General features: G+C 40.8%; 1 protein-coding gene across 1 annotated transcript in view; it reads right to left on the bottom strand.

Annotated features, from left to right (window-relative positions):
- The window catches only part of xpo6 (exportin 6), a 30,490-nt gene that overhangs the window by 9,842 nt on the left and 3,671 nt on the right, over nt 1-16,977 (bottom strand). Inside the window, exons 5-9 of the mRNA XM_023798501.2 lie at nt 16,325-16,484; nt 15,438-15,515; nt 14,806-15,331; nt 12,390-12,516; nt 11,875-11,984 (exon numbers count right to left, since the gene is read on the bottom strand). Coding sequence (XP_023654269.1) covers nt 11,875-11,984; nt 12,390-12,516; nt 14,806-15,331; nt 15,438-15,515; nt 16,325-16,484 — 1,001 coding nt within the window. The remainder of the gene's footprint in view (nt 1-11,874; nt 11,985-12,389; nt 12,517-14,805; nt 15,332-15,437; nt 15,516-16,324; nt 16,485-16,977) is intronic.

Genomic DNA, 16,977 nt, shown 5'->3' with positions numbered 1-16,977 from the left:
CTGAGAAATAGAAAGGTGAAGGAACTAAAATCCCAGTTCAATTCAAAAATACTTTATTTATCCCAAAGGGAAATTAATAATAATAATAATAATAATAATAATAATAATAAAGAATACTCAATATTTTATACATAAATATATGTTTTGCATTTTTATAGTAGGTAGATCATTTTGACTTGGTCATTTATAAGTAGCTCGCAAGCTAGCGTACCTTCAGAGCGTGTGTTTAGTATGACAGGTGACATAGGACGCTATGCTCAGAGCACACAATCTCCTGAACACGTTGACCATTTAATTTTTCTTTAAAAAAAACCTCTCAAAGCAGAATACTGACATACGTGTTTCACTGCAGAAGTCAGTCATGTTGATCTTCCTCATTCTACATGTCTGTCCATGCAATGTTTTTTATTTGACTTCATTGCACTTTATTAAGGGTCCAAAGCATGAAATGCTTATGGACCATTATTGTTTTTCTTACGGTTTTTCTTTTTATTAAGGGTCCAAAGGACGAAGTCCTTATGGACCATTATTGTTTTTCTTAGGATTTTTCTCTTTTATTATTATTATTATTATTTTTCGCGCCCTAAAACTGAATGCACAGCCTAAACCGTAAGTGCTAGACCAACCAAACTTGGTAATATGATGTCAATTCCTACCCGCTACTCAGATTCTCTGACCCAGGCCTGTCAGCCAGATGGGGGCGCTCTAGCGCCCCCCAACGCGTTTCAGTCCATAGCTCCTGTCCTATTAGTCCTATAATTGAAATTATTTTTTCTGCTGATACAGACAGCTTTGCTCTACCAACTGGCTATTTGGACTATGAAGCTCCGCCTACTTAGATTTTTTGCTAATTTGCATAATTTGTGAAACTGACTTCTGCCTTCAAGTCCTACAATATTGGACCAAATCAGACAAATGAGGTGTCAAACCGATCAGTCCACTTAGCTGATCAAAATAGATTCAAGAAAGTCTGACATTTGTCTATTTTATGGCCACTAGCCATGCCCAAATCCCACCTAAATTTGGCCTATTTCAGTCTGAATGCTATAACTTCTCCATACCTTAGCCTACCTGAACCAAACTTACAATCCAACCTCCCTGCTCTATTATGAGGTCAACATACAATGCGGCCCACATTTCGTCAATAGGGGGCGCTACAACTAATAACTGCCAATATCTCCTGACTGCCTTAACCAATCTAATTGAAATTTGGCAGATATGTACTATGTACAAGCCTGAGGTCAGAGAAGTAAAATGGCAGTCATTAGTTGTAAAATCCTGGCCACCATTAGCCAATCAAAATCAAGCAGCCATTTGACCAGCTAAACAATGAGCAATCCAAACCAAATTTGGCTTATACATTTGTATTCTGACCCTGAGCCCACCCTGTAAAGGACATGTCAGTCTGCCATATGGGGGCGCTACAGCACATTTCTGCCTATTTCTCCTGGACTGTTAATTATAAAATTGACAATTGTTGCTTAAGCTATCCACTAGCTCATGACAAATTTAATGTTATAAAGAACTTCATCATATCTCTTGCCATTTTTGCCTATTTTGTAAAAGTCTTAAAACAGTACTTTTTCTTATCCTCCTAGGATTTTCACCAAACCTACACAAATCTGGTATCATTTAAATCAGGAGACAGTCCCTATATGAAATTATTAAAAAAATCATAAACTTTCCATGAGGTATGGCCACCAGCCACACCCAAACCATAGTGGTGCCACACCCATTTCAATCAGACAGCTATATCTCAGGCCTGCCTCAACCAATCATCATCAAACTTAAATATATAATGTAGGATATTACTGGAGAAGGGCCCTCCAAATTTGGTGCCGATCAGTCAAACGGGGGCGCTACAGCAATATAACATCACTGTATAAACTGCAAAATCAGCTCAACTTACATTTATCTCATTTTTGATCCAGTGACATATTACTGGTTAAAATCTTTTGCCCTGCAAGTTCTGTGAGTCATGTCAAATCAAGAAATATGCAATGTCCCATGATAGTCATTTGCATTCCCTTGTCATATTTAAAAACTTAATTAATAACATATTACTGTAACTACTGCAATGTCCAGCCTAAGTAGGTCAATCTGGTAGTAGAAAAATCAGGACACTGCCCATATGTATAATTTATAAAGATAACTTCACTTGCCTGTACAGTATAGCCACCAGCCACACTGAACCTACAGCATTTCCATGATCATTTCAATGAAACAGCTAAATCAGAGGCATACTTCATCTGATCATCACCAAATTTGACCCACTAATGTAGCACTGCACCTCAGACAGACCCTGCAAATTTGGTGCCGATCGGTCAAATGGGGGCGTGACAGCCACTGTCCATATATGTGTAAGACCCACCTTAGCAGATTCAGCTGAAATGTCCTTATTCCTCATGAAATCTTCAAATAGTTGTTACCTTTCCCTTCAGCTGAGTCCATATTTTTAATTTCCTTTAATTTTTCACCAATTTGCCTTATACAACATTATCAGACTTCATTTACAAATGAGAAGGTCAGAAAGCATTTAATATCTTTTCTAAAATGGAGCGCTGACTCCACCTGCTGGCCACAACATTTCCATTCCCATTTCATTCAAACAGCTAAATCTCAGGCATGCTTCATCCGATCCTTCCAAAATTTGATTCACTTCTGTAAGTCTGGACTACAGACAGATCTTCCAAGTTTGGTGGCGATCAGTCAATCTGGAGCAGTACAGCCACTGTCCTAGTATGTCTAATACCTACCTTGGGTAATTCAGCTGAAATATCCTTCATAATAGTTTCAAGTAATTAACTTTCCCTTCACCTCAGTCCATATTTTTAAGCTCCTTTCATTTTTCTGCTATTTGACTTATAGAAAATTATCAGATTTTATTTATAAGCCAGGCATTATATATTGCAGACTTTTCGCTTTTTTGTATTAAATTGGCCAGTAGGTGGAGATGGTGCTCTATTTATATTGCACATTTTTAGATTTTTTTTTATAGATTCGCCAGCAGGTGGAGTTCGTCCTCTATTTCATTAATGCCATTAAATTATTTCAGGGCTTCTCATGTCTAGAAGAATACTTTACAAATGTAGTAAGCCACTGTTGTTTTTTAAATATACAAGACAGCATTTGTTCACTGAGGTACTATAAAGTAAGCTTAACTTGTATGATCTAGACTTAAAATATTAGGTATGCAGGTGCCTATTTTTACTGTCTACTTAGATCATCTGACACAAACCACACATTCTTTTGGGCTGAGGCACTTCACCAAAAGGTTCTTTATTATATCATATATTGTTGTACTAAGGCTGCTTCTGCTAATGGCAGTAGTCAAGCTGCCACACCAGGGACTGCATGCTACCATTTATCAAATGTGCTAACTGCACCTGCTAGCAACACTATTTCCATTCCGAATTTGTTTAGTCTGCTAAATCTCATTCATACTTCATCTAATTCTCATAAAATTTGACTGACTTCTATAGCACTGGACTACGAATAGACCATCAAACTTTGCTGACATTCGGTTAAACGGGGGCGCTACTGCCACTGTCGAAATATGTCTAAAACTGTGTTAATGCAGCTGACATCTCCTTATTGTTTATTTAAACATTAAAATATTAATCAACTTTCCCTTCATCTAAGTCTATGTTTTTAATTTGCTTATATATTCCTGGCATTTACCTTTTAGAAATCTATCAAACTTCAGTGATGTACACTGCAGCAATTGCCATTTCTTTGAACAGCTAGTCACCACATTTCCCTTCTGTTTCTCATCTACCATTTTCCCTTTATCGTACCTTGATGAACATTTCTACGGTAATGTTAAAATGTTACGTATCATCATCTCATAGTATCATTTCCTATTCTCTGACTATTTAAATTAATTGGCCATCAGTTACAGTCTGTACTTCATTTACAATTTAGCTACTGTCATAATATGTCTAAGATCAACCTTAGTTAATGCAGCTGAAAATTATTTATCTGTCATCAAATATTTAAATATTAATCAACTTTCCCTTCATCTCAGTCAATATTATAAAATTACTTTCATTTTCCTGCCATTTGACTTTTAGAAATCTATCAAACTTCAGTGATGTACACTACAGCAATTTCAATTTTTCCCAAAAGCTGGTCACCACATGTCCGTTCTTTCTCATCTACCATGTTCCTTATTTCTGACGATTTCTATGCATTGGCCATCAGTTACAGTCTATACTTCATTTACAATTTAGCCACTGTCGTAATATGTCTAACAACCTTGGTTAATGCAGCTGACATCTCCTTATTGTTTATTTAAACATTTAAATATTAATCACCTTTCCCTTCATCTAAGTCCATATTATTAATCTGCTTATATATTCCTGCCATTTCACTTTTAGAAATCTATCAAACTTCAATGTTACTTCAGCCTGTGTACACTGCAGCAATTGCAATATTTCTCCAATAGCTAGTCACCACATTTCCCTTCTGTTTCTCATCTACCTTTTTCCCTTTATCATACCTTGATAAACATTTCTACAGTAATGTTGAAATGTTGCGTATCATCTCATAGTAGCATTTCCTATTTTCTGACTATTTAAATGTATTGGCCATCAGTTACAGTCTGTACTTCATTTCCAATTTAGCCACTGTCCTAATATGTCGAAGACCAACCTTGGTTAATAGAGCTGAAATCTCCTTATTGTTCATTTAAAGATTTAAGTATTAATCACCTTTCCCTTCATCTCAGTCCATATTATTAAATTGCTTTCATTTTCCTGCCAGTTCACTTTTAGAAATCTATCAATCATCAATGATGTACACTGCAGCAATTACAATTGTTTCAAACAGCTACTCATCACATTTCCCTTCTGTTTCTCATCTATCCTTTTCCCTATATCCAACATTGATGAACATTTCTACAGTAATGTTTAAATGTTAGGTATCATTTCGTTGTAGCATGTCCCATTTTCTGACTATTTAAATGCATTGGCCATCAATTATTCTGTACTTCATTTCCAATAATTAGTGAACTTCTAATTTTATGCCATTCACTTCTTTCCTCTTCATTGCTTCTTTCCATTAGCTTTGGACCCGATTGTCACTGCTTGCAGTTATCTTTATTATTATTTTTTTCCTGCCGTAAAACTGAATGTACAGCCTAAACCGTAAGAGCTAGACCAACCAAACTTGGTAATATGATGTCAATTCCTACCCGCTACTCAGATTCTCTGACCCAGGCCTGTCAGCCAGATGGGGGCGCTCTAGCGCCCCCCAATGCGTTTCAGTCCATATCTACTGTCCTATTAGTCCTATTATTGAAATTACTTTTTCTGCTGATACAGACAGCTTTGCTCTACCAACTTGCCATTTGGACTATGAAGCTCCGCCTACTTTGATTTTTTGCTAATTTGCATAATTTGCAAATCCTATTTCTGCCCTCAAGTCCTACCCCGTCTGTCCAAATCAGACATATTAGGTGTCAAACCAATCAGTTCTTTGAGCTGATCAAGACTTATTAAAAAAAATCCTAAAATTTCTGTATCATATGGCCATCAGCCATGCCAAAACTCCACCCAAATTTGGCCAGTTTCAGTCTGACTGCTATAACTTGGCCCTGCTTTAGCCGATTATAACCAAATTTGAAATCCTTCCTCCCAGTGCCATTCTGGGGACAAGAAATAAAGCTGGCCCCATTTCATCAATAGGGGGCGCTACAACTAAAAACTGCCAATATCTCCTGACTGCCTTGACCAATCAAACTAAAATTTGGCAAATACATACTATGACCAATTCTGAGATCAGACATATATCATAGTAGTCATTGATCATAAAATCATGGTCATCATCAGCCAATCAAATTGAAGCAGCCATTTGACAGGCTAAACAATACCGAATCTCAACCAAAACAGGTTGTCAAATTTGATTCCCAAAACTTAGCATACCTTGTTAAGGACACCGCAATCAGCCAGATGGGGGCGCTACAGCAACAAGTTTTGCATTTCTGCCTATTTCTCCTGAACTGTTAAAGATTAAATTGAGAATTGTTGCTAATCCTATCCACTAGATCATGGCAAATTTGATGTTATAAAGAACTTCATCATAACTATTGCCCTTTTTGCCTATTTTGTAAAAGTCTGAAAACAGGGCTTTTTGTTAGCCTCCTAGGGTTTTCACCAATCCTACACAAATCTGTTATCATTTAAATCAGGAGACAGTCCATATATAAAATTATTAAAAAAATCATAAACTTTACATGAGGTACGGCCACCAGCCACACCCGAACCATACTGGCGCCACACCCATTTAAATCAGACAGCTATATCTGAGGCGTGCCTCAGCCAATCATCACCAAACTTTAATATATACTTTAGGACATTACTGTGGAAGGGCCCTCCAAATTATGTGCCAATCGGTCAAACGGGGGCGCTACAGCAATATAACATGTCTGTATAAATGTGGAAAATCAGTTCAACTTACATTGTTCTTATTTCTGTTACAGTCACATTTTACTGATAAAAATATTTTGTCCTGCAAGTTCTGTGTGTCATTCCAAACCAAGATATATGCAATGTTACATGATAGTCATTTGCATTCCCTTGTGATTATTAAAAACTTAATAAAAAAACATATTGCTATAACTACTACAATGTCCAGCCAAAGTAGGTCATTCTGATAGTGGATCAATCATGACATGGTCCTTATAGATAATTTATAAAAATAGCTTGACCTACCTGTATGCTATGGCCACCAACTACACCAAACCTGCACCATTTCCATGCTCATTTCAATCAAACAGCTAAATCTGAGGCAGACTTCGTCTGATCATCACCAAATTTGACCCACTAATGTAGCACTGGACCTCAAACAGACCTTCCAAATTTGGTGCTGATCGGTCAAATGGGGGCGTGACAGCCACTGTCCATATATGTGTAAGACCCACCTTAGCAGATTCAGCTGAAATGTCCTTATTCCTCATGAAACCTTCAAATAATTGTTACCTTTCCCTTCAGCTGAGTCCATATTTTTAATTTCCTTTCATTTTTCACCAATGTGCCTTATACAACATTATCAGACTTCATTTACAAATGAGAAGGTCAGAAAGCATTTAATATCATTTCTAAAATGGAGCGCTGACTCCACCTGCTGGCCACACCATTTCCATTCCCATTTCATTCAAACAGCTAAATCTCAGGCATGCTTCATCTGATCCTTACAAAATTTGATTCACTTCTGTATGACTGGACTACAGACAAATCTTCCAAGTTTGGTGGTGATCAGTCAATCTGGAGCGGTACAGCCACTGTCATAGTATGTCTAATACCTACCTTGGCTAATTCAGCTGAAATATCATTCATAATACTTTCAAGGAATTAACTTTCCCTTCACCTCAGTCCATATTTTTAAGCTCCTTTCATTTTTATGCTATTTGATTTATAGAAAATTATCAGAATTTAATTATAAGCCAGGCAGTATATATTGCAGATTTTTTGCTTTTTTGTATTAAATTGGCCAGTAGGTGGAGATGGTGCTCTATTTATATTGCAGTTTTTTGGATTTTTTTTTATACATTAGCCAGCAGGTGGAGTTCGTCCTGTATTTCATTAATGGCATTAAATTCTTTCAGGGCTTCTCATGTCTAGAAGAATACTTTACAAATGCAGTAAGCCACTGTTGTTTTTTTTAATATACAAGACGGCATGTGTTCACTGAGGTACTGTAAAGTAAGCTTAACTTGTATGATCTAGACTTAAAATATTAGTTATGCAGGTGCCTATTTCTACCGTCTACTTAGACCATCTGACACAAAAAACAAATTCTTTTGGGCTGAGGCACTTCAGCAAATGGTTACATATTGTATCTTATATTGTTGTACTAAGGCTACTTCTGCTAATGGCAGTAGTCAAACTGCCACACCAGGGACTGCATACTACCAATTATCAAATGTAGCGCTAACTCCACCTGCTGGCCTCACTATTTCCATACCGTATTCATTAAGTCTGCTAAACCTCATTCATACTTCATCGAATTCTCACAAAATTTGACTCACTTCTTTAGCACTGGACTATGAATAGACCATCTAACTTTGGTGACATTCGGTTAAACGGGGGCGCTTCTGCCACTGTCAAAATATACTCATAGTTAATGCAGCTGAAATTTCTTTATTTTTCATCAAACCTTCAAAGATTATTGACATTTTCATTTCATTTCACTTTTAGAAATGTATCAAAGTTCAGAGATACTTCAGGCTGTGTACAGTGCAACAATTGCAATTTCTTCCAACAGCTACTCACCACATGTCCCTTCTGTTTCTCATCTACCCTCTTCCCTTTATCGTACCTTAATCAACATATCAAAGTCAATGTTCAAAATGTCAGGTATTATCTTATCATAGAAGCATTTCCTACTTTTTCTGACTATTTAAATGCATTGGCCATCAGTTACAGTCTGTACTTCATTTCAAATTTAGCCACTGTCAAAATATGTCTAAGATCAACCTTGGTTAATGCAGCTGACATCTCCTTATTGTTTATTTAAACATTTAAATATTATTCACCTTTCCCTTCTTCAAAGTCCATATTTTTAATCTGCTTATAAATTCCTGCCGTTTGACTTTTAGAAATCTATCAAACTTCAATGTTACTTCAGCCTGTGTACACTGCAGTAATTGCAATCTTTCTCCAACAGCTAGTCACCACATTTCCCTTCCGTTTCTCATCTACCATTTTCCTTTATCATACCTTGATAAACATTTCCACAATAATGTTTAAATGTTAGCTATCATCTCATAGTAGCATTTCTTATTTTCTGACTATTTAAATGCATTGGCCATCAGTTACAGTCTATATTTCATTTACAATTTAGCCACTGTCATAATATGTCTAACAACAACCTTGGTTAATGCAGCTGACATCTCCTTATTGTTTATTTAAACATTTAAATATTAATCACCTTTCCCTTCATCTAAGTCCATATTTTTAATCTGCTTATAAATTCCTGCCATTTGACTTTTAGAAATCTATCAAACTTCAATGTTACTTCAGCCTGTGTACACTGCAGCAATTGCAATATTTCTCCAACAGCTTGTCACCACATTTCCCTTCTGTTTCTCATCTACCTTTTTCCCTTTATCGTACCTTGATAAACATTTCCAAAGGTAATGTTTAAATGATAGATGTCATCTCATAGTAGCATTTCATATTTTCTACCAATTTAAATTCATTGCTCATCAATTACAGTCTGTACTTCATTTACAAATAATTAGTGAACTTCTAATTTTATGCCATTCACTTCTTTCCTCTTCATTGCTTCTTTCCATTAGCTTTGGACCCGATTGTCACTGCTTGCAGTTATCTTTTTACTTGTTCTTGTTGTATCCCAGAGTAGGGCGAGCGAGCAGGGAACGAGGAATCAGGCGGGGTTATTGCAAGCACAGCACATAACACGGGGAAAACTTCAATGACAGATCTGGGCGAAAGACTCTGACGTGGACTTAAATACACAGGACTAGACGAAACAATAAGAAACAGCTGGGAACAATCGGGATTGCACGCGAAGTTAATGAGGGGCGTAGCACACGAGAGGGTCATAGGAGCAGGTCATGACGGTTATGGACATAATTTTATACTTTTTGTTACACTTTTGTATTTATCAGAAGACGACTTGATTCAAAATAAAAATTAGTCACCATGTTAATCTACATCCATCCAAAATTTTCATTTTTACCTTATTGCACTTTATTTTGCAATTTAAATTTCATCATTTGGACTACTATCCCCAGTATCGAAATAAATCGTATTGTATCATGGGAATTTCTGAGGTATCAAAAAAAAAATCGAACCGTTGGCTTAAGGAATTGATATTGTATCGTATCGCGAGGAAAGCTGTGATTTACACCGCTAGTTACTAGTGTTTTTTTTTTTCTTTCAAAATGTATTAGAGTGTAATTGTTTTAATGTGCATGGAATACTGTAATTGTATAACGAATTGAAGATGAAGGCACTATAATAAAAATGTTAACCTTGCATTTATTCTTCTGTTTTAGTAATTGCTGTCTGATGGCTGTGAGGGATGGGTGGGGCGAGGAACACTCAGGGACTGGAAGTGGGATTAAAACTTAAGATAACATGCACATTCCTTTTCGTATTGTTTACAAATTTTCCTTCCCTCAGAAATCAGGAGTTTGCTGATATATTGTGCACTACAAGAGATTCTGATGCTGTTATATTTTACAAGTTGTATTGTGTTTTTGTTAAGTTTATATTTAAATTTACAAAAGTCACTATTCAATATATGCTAAGTTGAGAAATTTTGTGTATTGTTTGTTATTATTAGTGTGATATTTTACCATGCAAATAGAGGGGAAAACGTCCAATTATCGGGCAAAAAAAAATCAGTAGCATATATCGGCCACCGGCTGACCCTGACTCCTAAATATCGGCATCGGCCATTAAAAAACCCATATCGGTCGACCTCTAGATGTAATGTATATGAATTTCATCCGTTCCAGAGCCCCAAATGATTGTCTATTTAAACTTAACCTAATGATAAAAAGCATTAACAATAAATTTGAAACTAATATACGAGTCAGCAAACACACAAAAGCAATAAACATAAAATAAATGACAATCCCATACTCCAAAGCGAGAGTAGACACATGTGCACCACCTTCAAGGTAATAATTTCCTTTTTAAGTTCTACAGTTACTGTCACTACTTTCTTCTTAGGTTTGCTGATCAATTCTGCTCAATTTCTTAGGGGCCATCAGAGGCGCATATCAATCTGTAAAGGTTTTAGCAGGTCTATTTTGTTTTGTTTTTGGTTGAGTTGCGGTTAGAATTTTCTTGACCGACCTATTTGAGGCCCGGATTGGTAGAGCTGAACATGTCTTGACTCATGCAGGTTTTAGCAGCAACAATCAAGTTCCAAGATTTCAGTCGAGGTACAAGTCGAAAAAAATTCAACAGACCTATTCGATGTTCAAATTGGTCGAGTTAAGAGGCGTTTGAGTTTCAAGGTTAGTATATGGAAAATTTGAAAAAGATCCATTAAATAGTTTTGAGTTACCATGATAATGACAAAGTGTCTGCGACAGGAGCAGTGGACAGGTCACGGAACCATCCAGGGAATACGATTTAAGCACATCAATAAGTCAATATGTCACATATTTGCACCCTGCTAGAGCTACGCTGAGCTACCACAAGTGATTGTGAAGGACAAAACGTCTGGGAGAAAAATTCAGTTGTAAGTGGTAAGCCACAAACTCTCCGAAAGGAACCTGATCACATAACATCAGTATCCAACCTGAATGGTAGCAAAACACACCAGCAATGTTCCAACATCTAATGGAACGTCATCCTAGAAAAGCTATTACAGCAACAAAGGGTAGACCAACTTCATATGAATATGCTTGGTTTTGGAATGAGATACTGGTAAAGCTGGTGTCCACACATTCTTTTGGCCATAAGGTGTAACTATTGCAATTTACAAATTAAAAAAGCAGCCAACTGTTGAGTAAAAAATACAGAAAGAGGTTGCAGATGATGAAAACACTTCTTGGTCAATGGTACTACTGATATGACGCAAGGAGTTTGGACTGTGGGTGTCAGGACAGAAGCAAACAAAGGTCTTTAGCGAGTCACACTCAAGCTTAGCTCTAAAAAGGATGTGGTACAGGGACAGGAAGTGAGTCACTCAACCAACACTTACAAGACTGCTATAGCAGTGAAAATATTTTACTGAGAAAAATTTAAGATGGCTGAGAGAAGTTAAAAGTTACTTCCCCAATTTTCAGCAAATCTAAAATTAACTTGGAATACATTTAAGCATCATATTCAGTTCAGCAAAGCAAAGGTATGTTTGACACCAACAGAATTAGCTAGTATTCTCATTTACCTGTTCAGCACGCTCTCTCTGTCAGGTAGCCTACTCCTTATCTTCGTGGTCAGGTAATCCAAAAAAACGGTCCAGATATCAAGGCAGGATAAATATCCTTCATGTGTGGGCTGTGGATATATTATGATCACATTAATTTGGACATGTGATATCTATCTGAAATGCAAAGTCAAACTCAAATAAGCTCCGTGGAACAAGACGGTGTTCATAAGGCAAGGGAGCCTGCAGCGTTTTACACATCTCTCCAGCACCCACAACTATTAGAGCAGATAATGTTCAAAAGGACAGGAATCTGGGAGCATTTTACACATATCTCCAGCACCCACAACTATTGGAGCAGATAACATTCCTTAGGGCAAGAAACCGCAGTTTTTTACACATCTCTCCAGCACCCACGACTTAACACCGATAATGTTCATAAGGACAGAACGTGTTTTACACATTTCCAGTCAGCAATGTCACCCAAGCCACTAAAAAAAAAAGCACAGAACAATCAGCGGTCACGGGCAGGTTACCTGGTGAAAGGTGTATTTAAAGAGCAACTCCAGGAACTCCACAATTGGGAACTGGGTGTTGGACTCGATCCGCCTCAAGTGGACGCTGACAAAGAGCCGCAGGAAGTCTGTGAACTTCTCCACATAGCTGGGGACAAAAACAAAAGCAGAGAAGGCCAGGACATCAGCTCACATGGTCATCAGGGAATTAGAATATGTGAAGATGGGAGAACAAAGTCTGCTTAACACAAGCACTCATCCACATTTATCTGAGGACCAAAGAAAAACAAAAAAGCAGCCAGTTGTAATTATAACAAACTGAAAATAGCTTTGAATACAAGTAAAACCCCTTTAACAATTACCTAAGGAACGGGCAACCCTTGAGTCCAAACACCTGAAATACAGCAGAGAAAAACAGGCCAGTCAAGGGCCAGTGATAGCAGCTGGTATGACGTATATATCCCATGGAGGAGTGTGAGGTTTGGACTGTCTGGGTAACAGAGTAAATATGCATGTGTGAGAGTGATCATAAGTGAGTGTACAATCCGGATCTTCCATGTGTCAAACCCTGTACTATTACGGAGGATTTGAACTATTCTGTAAAGCGATGGCACCATAAAACATATTCACCTACATTAGCCTCCCTGAAATAAAATACAGTCACAATATTCTCATAAACAGCTAATGAACATCATTCAATAATAAATACCACCACCACTGGAGAAATTCTGGGAAGGCAGAGATGGCATTGGGGCAGAGGGAGGGACTCAGAGAGACGGCGTCGCGGCAGAGGGAGGGACTCAGAGAGACGGCGTCGCGGCAGAGGGAGGGACTCAGAGAGACGGCGTCGCGGCAGAGGGAGGGACTCAGAGAGACGGCGTCGCGGCAGAGGGAGGGACTCAGAGAGACGGCGTCGCGGCAGAGGGAGGGACTCAGAGAGACGGCGTCGCGGCAGAGGGAGGGACTCAGAGAGACGGCGTCGCGGCAGAGGGAGGGACTCAGAGAGACGGCGTCGCGGCAGAGGGACTCAGAGAGACGGCGTCGCGGCAGAGGGAGGGACTCAGAGAGACGGCGTCGCGGCAGAGGGAGGGACTCAGAGAGACGGCGTCGCGGCAGAGGGAGGGACTCAGAGAGACGGCGTCGCGGCAGAGGGAGGGACTCAGAGAGACGGCGTCGCGGCAGAGGGAGGGACTCAGAGAGACGGCGTCGCGGCAGAGGGAGGGACTCAGAGAGACGGCGTCGCGGCAGAGGGAGGGACTCAGAGAGACGGCGTCGCGGCAGAGGGAGGGACTCAGAGAGACGGCGTCGCGGCAGAGGGAGGGACTCAGAGACGGGGCCGCGGCAGAGGGAGGGACTCTGAGAGACGGGGCCGCGGCAGAGGGAGGGACTCAGAGACGGGGCCGCGGCAGAGGGAGGGACTCTGAGAGACGGGGCCGCGGCAGAGGGAGGGACTCTGAGAGACGGGGCCGCGGCAGAGGGAGGGACTCTGAGAGACGGGGCCGCGGCAGAGGGAGGGATTCTGAGAGACGGCGTCCCGGCAGAGGGAGGGATTCTGAGAGACGGAGGCGCGGCAGAGGGATGGATTCTGGGAGCACAGAGGCGCGTCGCGGCAGAGGGAGGGATTCTGGGAGCACAGAGGCGCGTCGCGGCAGAGGGAGGGATTCTGGGAGTACGAAGGTGCGTCGCGGCAGAGGGAGGGATTCTGGGAGCACGGAGGTGCGTCGCGGCATGGGGAGGGATTCTGGGAGAACGGCGTCGCGGCAGAGGGAGGAATTCTGGGAGACGGCGTCGCGGCAGAGGGAGGGATTCTGGGAGCACAGAGATGTCACTGAGGCACAACCCACAGTATTTACAGAGATATAGAGCTAACAGATATCTATCCCAGAAGTTTGACAAAACACACAGATCCATATATACAAATCGAGCATGTCGACAGGGGTCATATGCTTTTGTTCAGTGTTAAAGAGCCATCTGGGCTCATCCTTAAGCTCTCTGCAATGAACTGGTTAGTGTGGTGCTGTTAGCAAGTAACTCACATGCTGCCCTTTAACCTCGTCCCATTGGCTGAAAGCAGCAGTTACTGAAAGAAAGAACGGCCCCCATACCCTTACCTCACAATGGCCCATCCGGAGGCAGAATTTAAATGTGCTTTTTCCAGCTGACAGCACCTAAGGCACAGCAGTGGTAGGGAGAGACACCGACACTTGAACTTGGCCAGTGTGTTGCTGTACCTACCTGTTGCAGCCTTTGGACATTATGAGTAGGACTGGAGAGGGGGGGGGGGGTTTAACTCATGCAGGCACTAGCTGAAATCGGCCTCAAACCCTTGGTGCTGCGACAACTCTAACAGGACGGGGCTCGTCTGCACTGGTCCCTCAGGGAACACAGCACCTGGAACTGGTCCCTGTCACACGTATACCCATGGCGAGGGGCTTACCTCTCATCGAGCTCCTCCAGGCGGCTCCGTACAGTGTGGGCATTGTTCTCCCGTGTCAACTTCTGGAGCAAGAAGAAGGTTTGCTGGAACATGCGCAGCAGGTACTCCTCAAAGTCCAGGGGCACGCAGTTCTTGGACATGAGCTCATTGACGCAGGTCATGGCCAGCACTCCCAGTCTCGCCTGGTCCCCTGGGTCCACGTCACGAACTGAGCTGCCGTTGACCTGTGCGGATGACGTGCTGCTCGGCCCGTTGGAGGAGGAAGAGGAAGAATAGACAGCAGGCCCAGACTTGATCTTGAGATCTGTGCTGGGGCGCAAGTCGCAGCCAAAACGAGCAAAGTGGAAGATGGTGGCCAACAGTGACGGCGTGATGCTAGCAGACAAGGGGATCCAGCTGAAGAGGTGGGCTAGGCACTCCAGAGCCAGCGAGCAGAGCTGAAGGCTGTCCTGGTCCAAGCGGGGGACAGGCTGAGACAGCTGTTTGGTGCAGTAGGATTCCTGGAGCAAACTACCCAGCAGCTCTCCTGAGAGGGGCAGCAGAGAGCACAGCACAGCCTGTTATCCCATCACTTGCATAGCAAAACCCATCTTGAGCATTTGTGGTGCCAGTGAGCCCCTGGCTCCTCCTACCAGTGTCTCCTGACGTGGGGGAGGGTGGTGGCGTGGCGGCAATAACACTGTGCTTGTCCCAGATCGTCTGCAGAATCCCTGCAGGAGAGCAATGATGCAGCTCAGCAAATGAAGACTCGGGGATAGGCTTAAATAGCTCAATATCCAACACAAACAGGTTAACTGAACTACACAGCTGATTAATAGAAAAAAAAGTCATTCAATTGTTTATCCATATAAAAATATGACTATAGGAAGGAAGTATGCTTCTCAAGTGTTGTAGCGTCATAACCCAACCCTTGTTCTTAAAAGGCATTCTCACTATCAATATTTAAACCGCATTTATCTGATGTCAAAAACTTCCACATTTTTCCAACCATCTTCTGCTGACACTTTTCAGTGCCTTAGACTTGTCCTCTAGCTTCCTTATATGGACACACATACGTGGCTACACTCCCTCGACAGAGGTGACTGTCACCTATGCTAGAGGTAAGTTGGATTAAGAATCAAGAGCAGCTTCTACAGGCCAACACTGCCAAAGTATCACTGATAGGCCAACATATGTGATTTAGATTAACATGCCAAAGCATACAAAGGAGCTACAGCTAGTGTGAGTATTTCTTGTGGTTTTGGGGCTTAGAGGGAAGCAGTGAACAGACAAAACTATTTCCACACTTTCATTAACTTTGGGTCTGTTTGCAGCTCAGAATTAACAGCTTGTAGTAAGTATCCCTTTGTCTTCTGACCAAACAAAAAGTTTTTTTTTTTTTTTACTTTCCAGTATTTTAGCATTTAATTTGTATTATAGGCAAGTCATATTTTCTCTATATGCACATTGCTTGTTATGGAAAAGCTCAGCCTTAAGTTTGAACTGGAAGAACTGGGTTCAGTTGTGCGCCAGGAGTCACCTGTGAGCAGGCTCAGCACAGTGGGCACCTGCTCGAGCAGCAGCTTCCGCAGCTCCTCCTTACGGGCCACGCTCAGGTCCTCCCGTGGACACGCCAGCTCCTCTGACGTGGTCTTCAGCAAGACCAAGCCAAGGGGGGCCATCGCAGGGGCCTGGATGAGCTGCACATGGTGTTCACCACAAATTCACACATGCAGCTAAACCCATTCCTTAGGTTTTTGCATATTAGCAAATCAAAGGCAATACAGACAAACTAAACAAATATAAACATTCAAATAAACACACAAAATATGGTTAAATGCATAACAGTAACAAAACTGAACATGTCTCCCAATGCTTGCCTACAGGAAACACATTAGCAACCCCTGCCCCAACTCACAGCGAACACACACCTAAGGAAGCTCTTGATGACCAAACACTGACTCATGATCACTTCAGATTTTACTGTGATTCATAGATTCTAAGTGTAGTGTGTGTGAACGAGAACTCACTTAACAGAAATTTGAACATCCATTCGATGTTTAAAATTTGAACATCGAATGACATCAAATAAAATGACATCAAACGGTCTAATGCGCTTATAGGCTATAGTGACTCACTATAGCCTATAAGCGCATTAGACCGTTTGATGTCATTTTATTGTTTATCTATGGA

This window comes from Paramormyrops kingsleyae, chromosome 22, assembly GCF_048594095.1.
Source record: "Paramormyrops kingsleyae isolate MSU_618 chromosome 22, PKINGS_0.4, whole genome shotgun sequence".
NCBI classification, from domain to species: domain Eukaryota; kingdom Metazoa; phylum Chordata; class Actinopteri; order Osteoglossiformes; family Mormyridae; genus Paramormyrops; species Paramormyrops kingsleyae.
The sequence above is the reverse complement of the archived record's forward strand: the minus strand, read 5'-3'. Positions and strand labels throughout refer to the sequence as shown.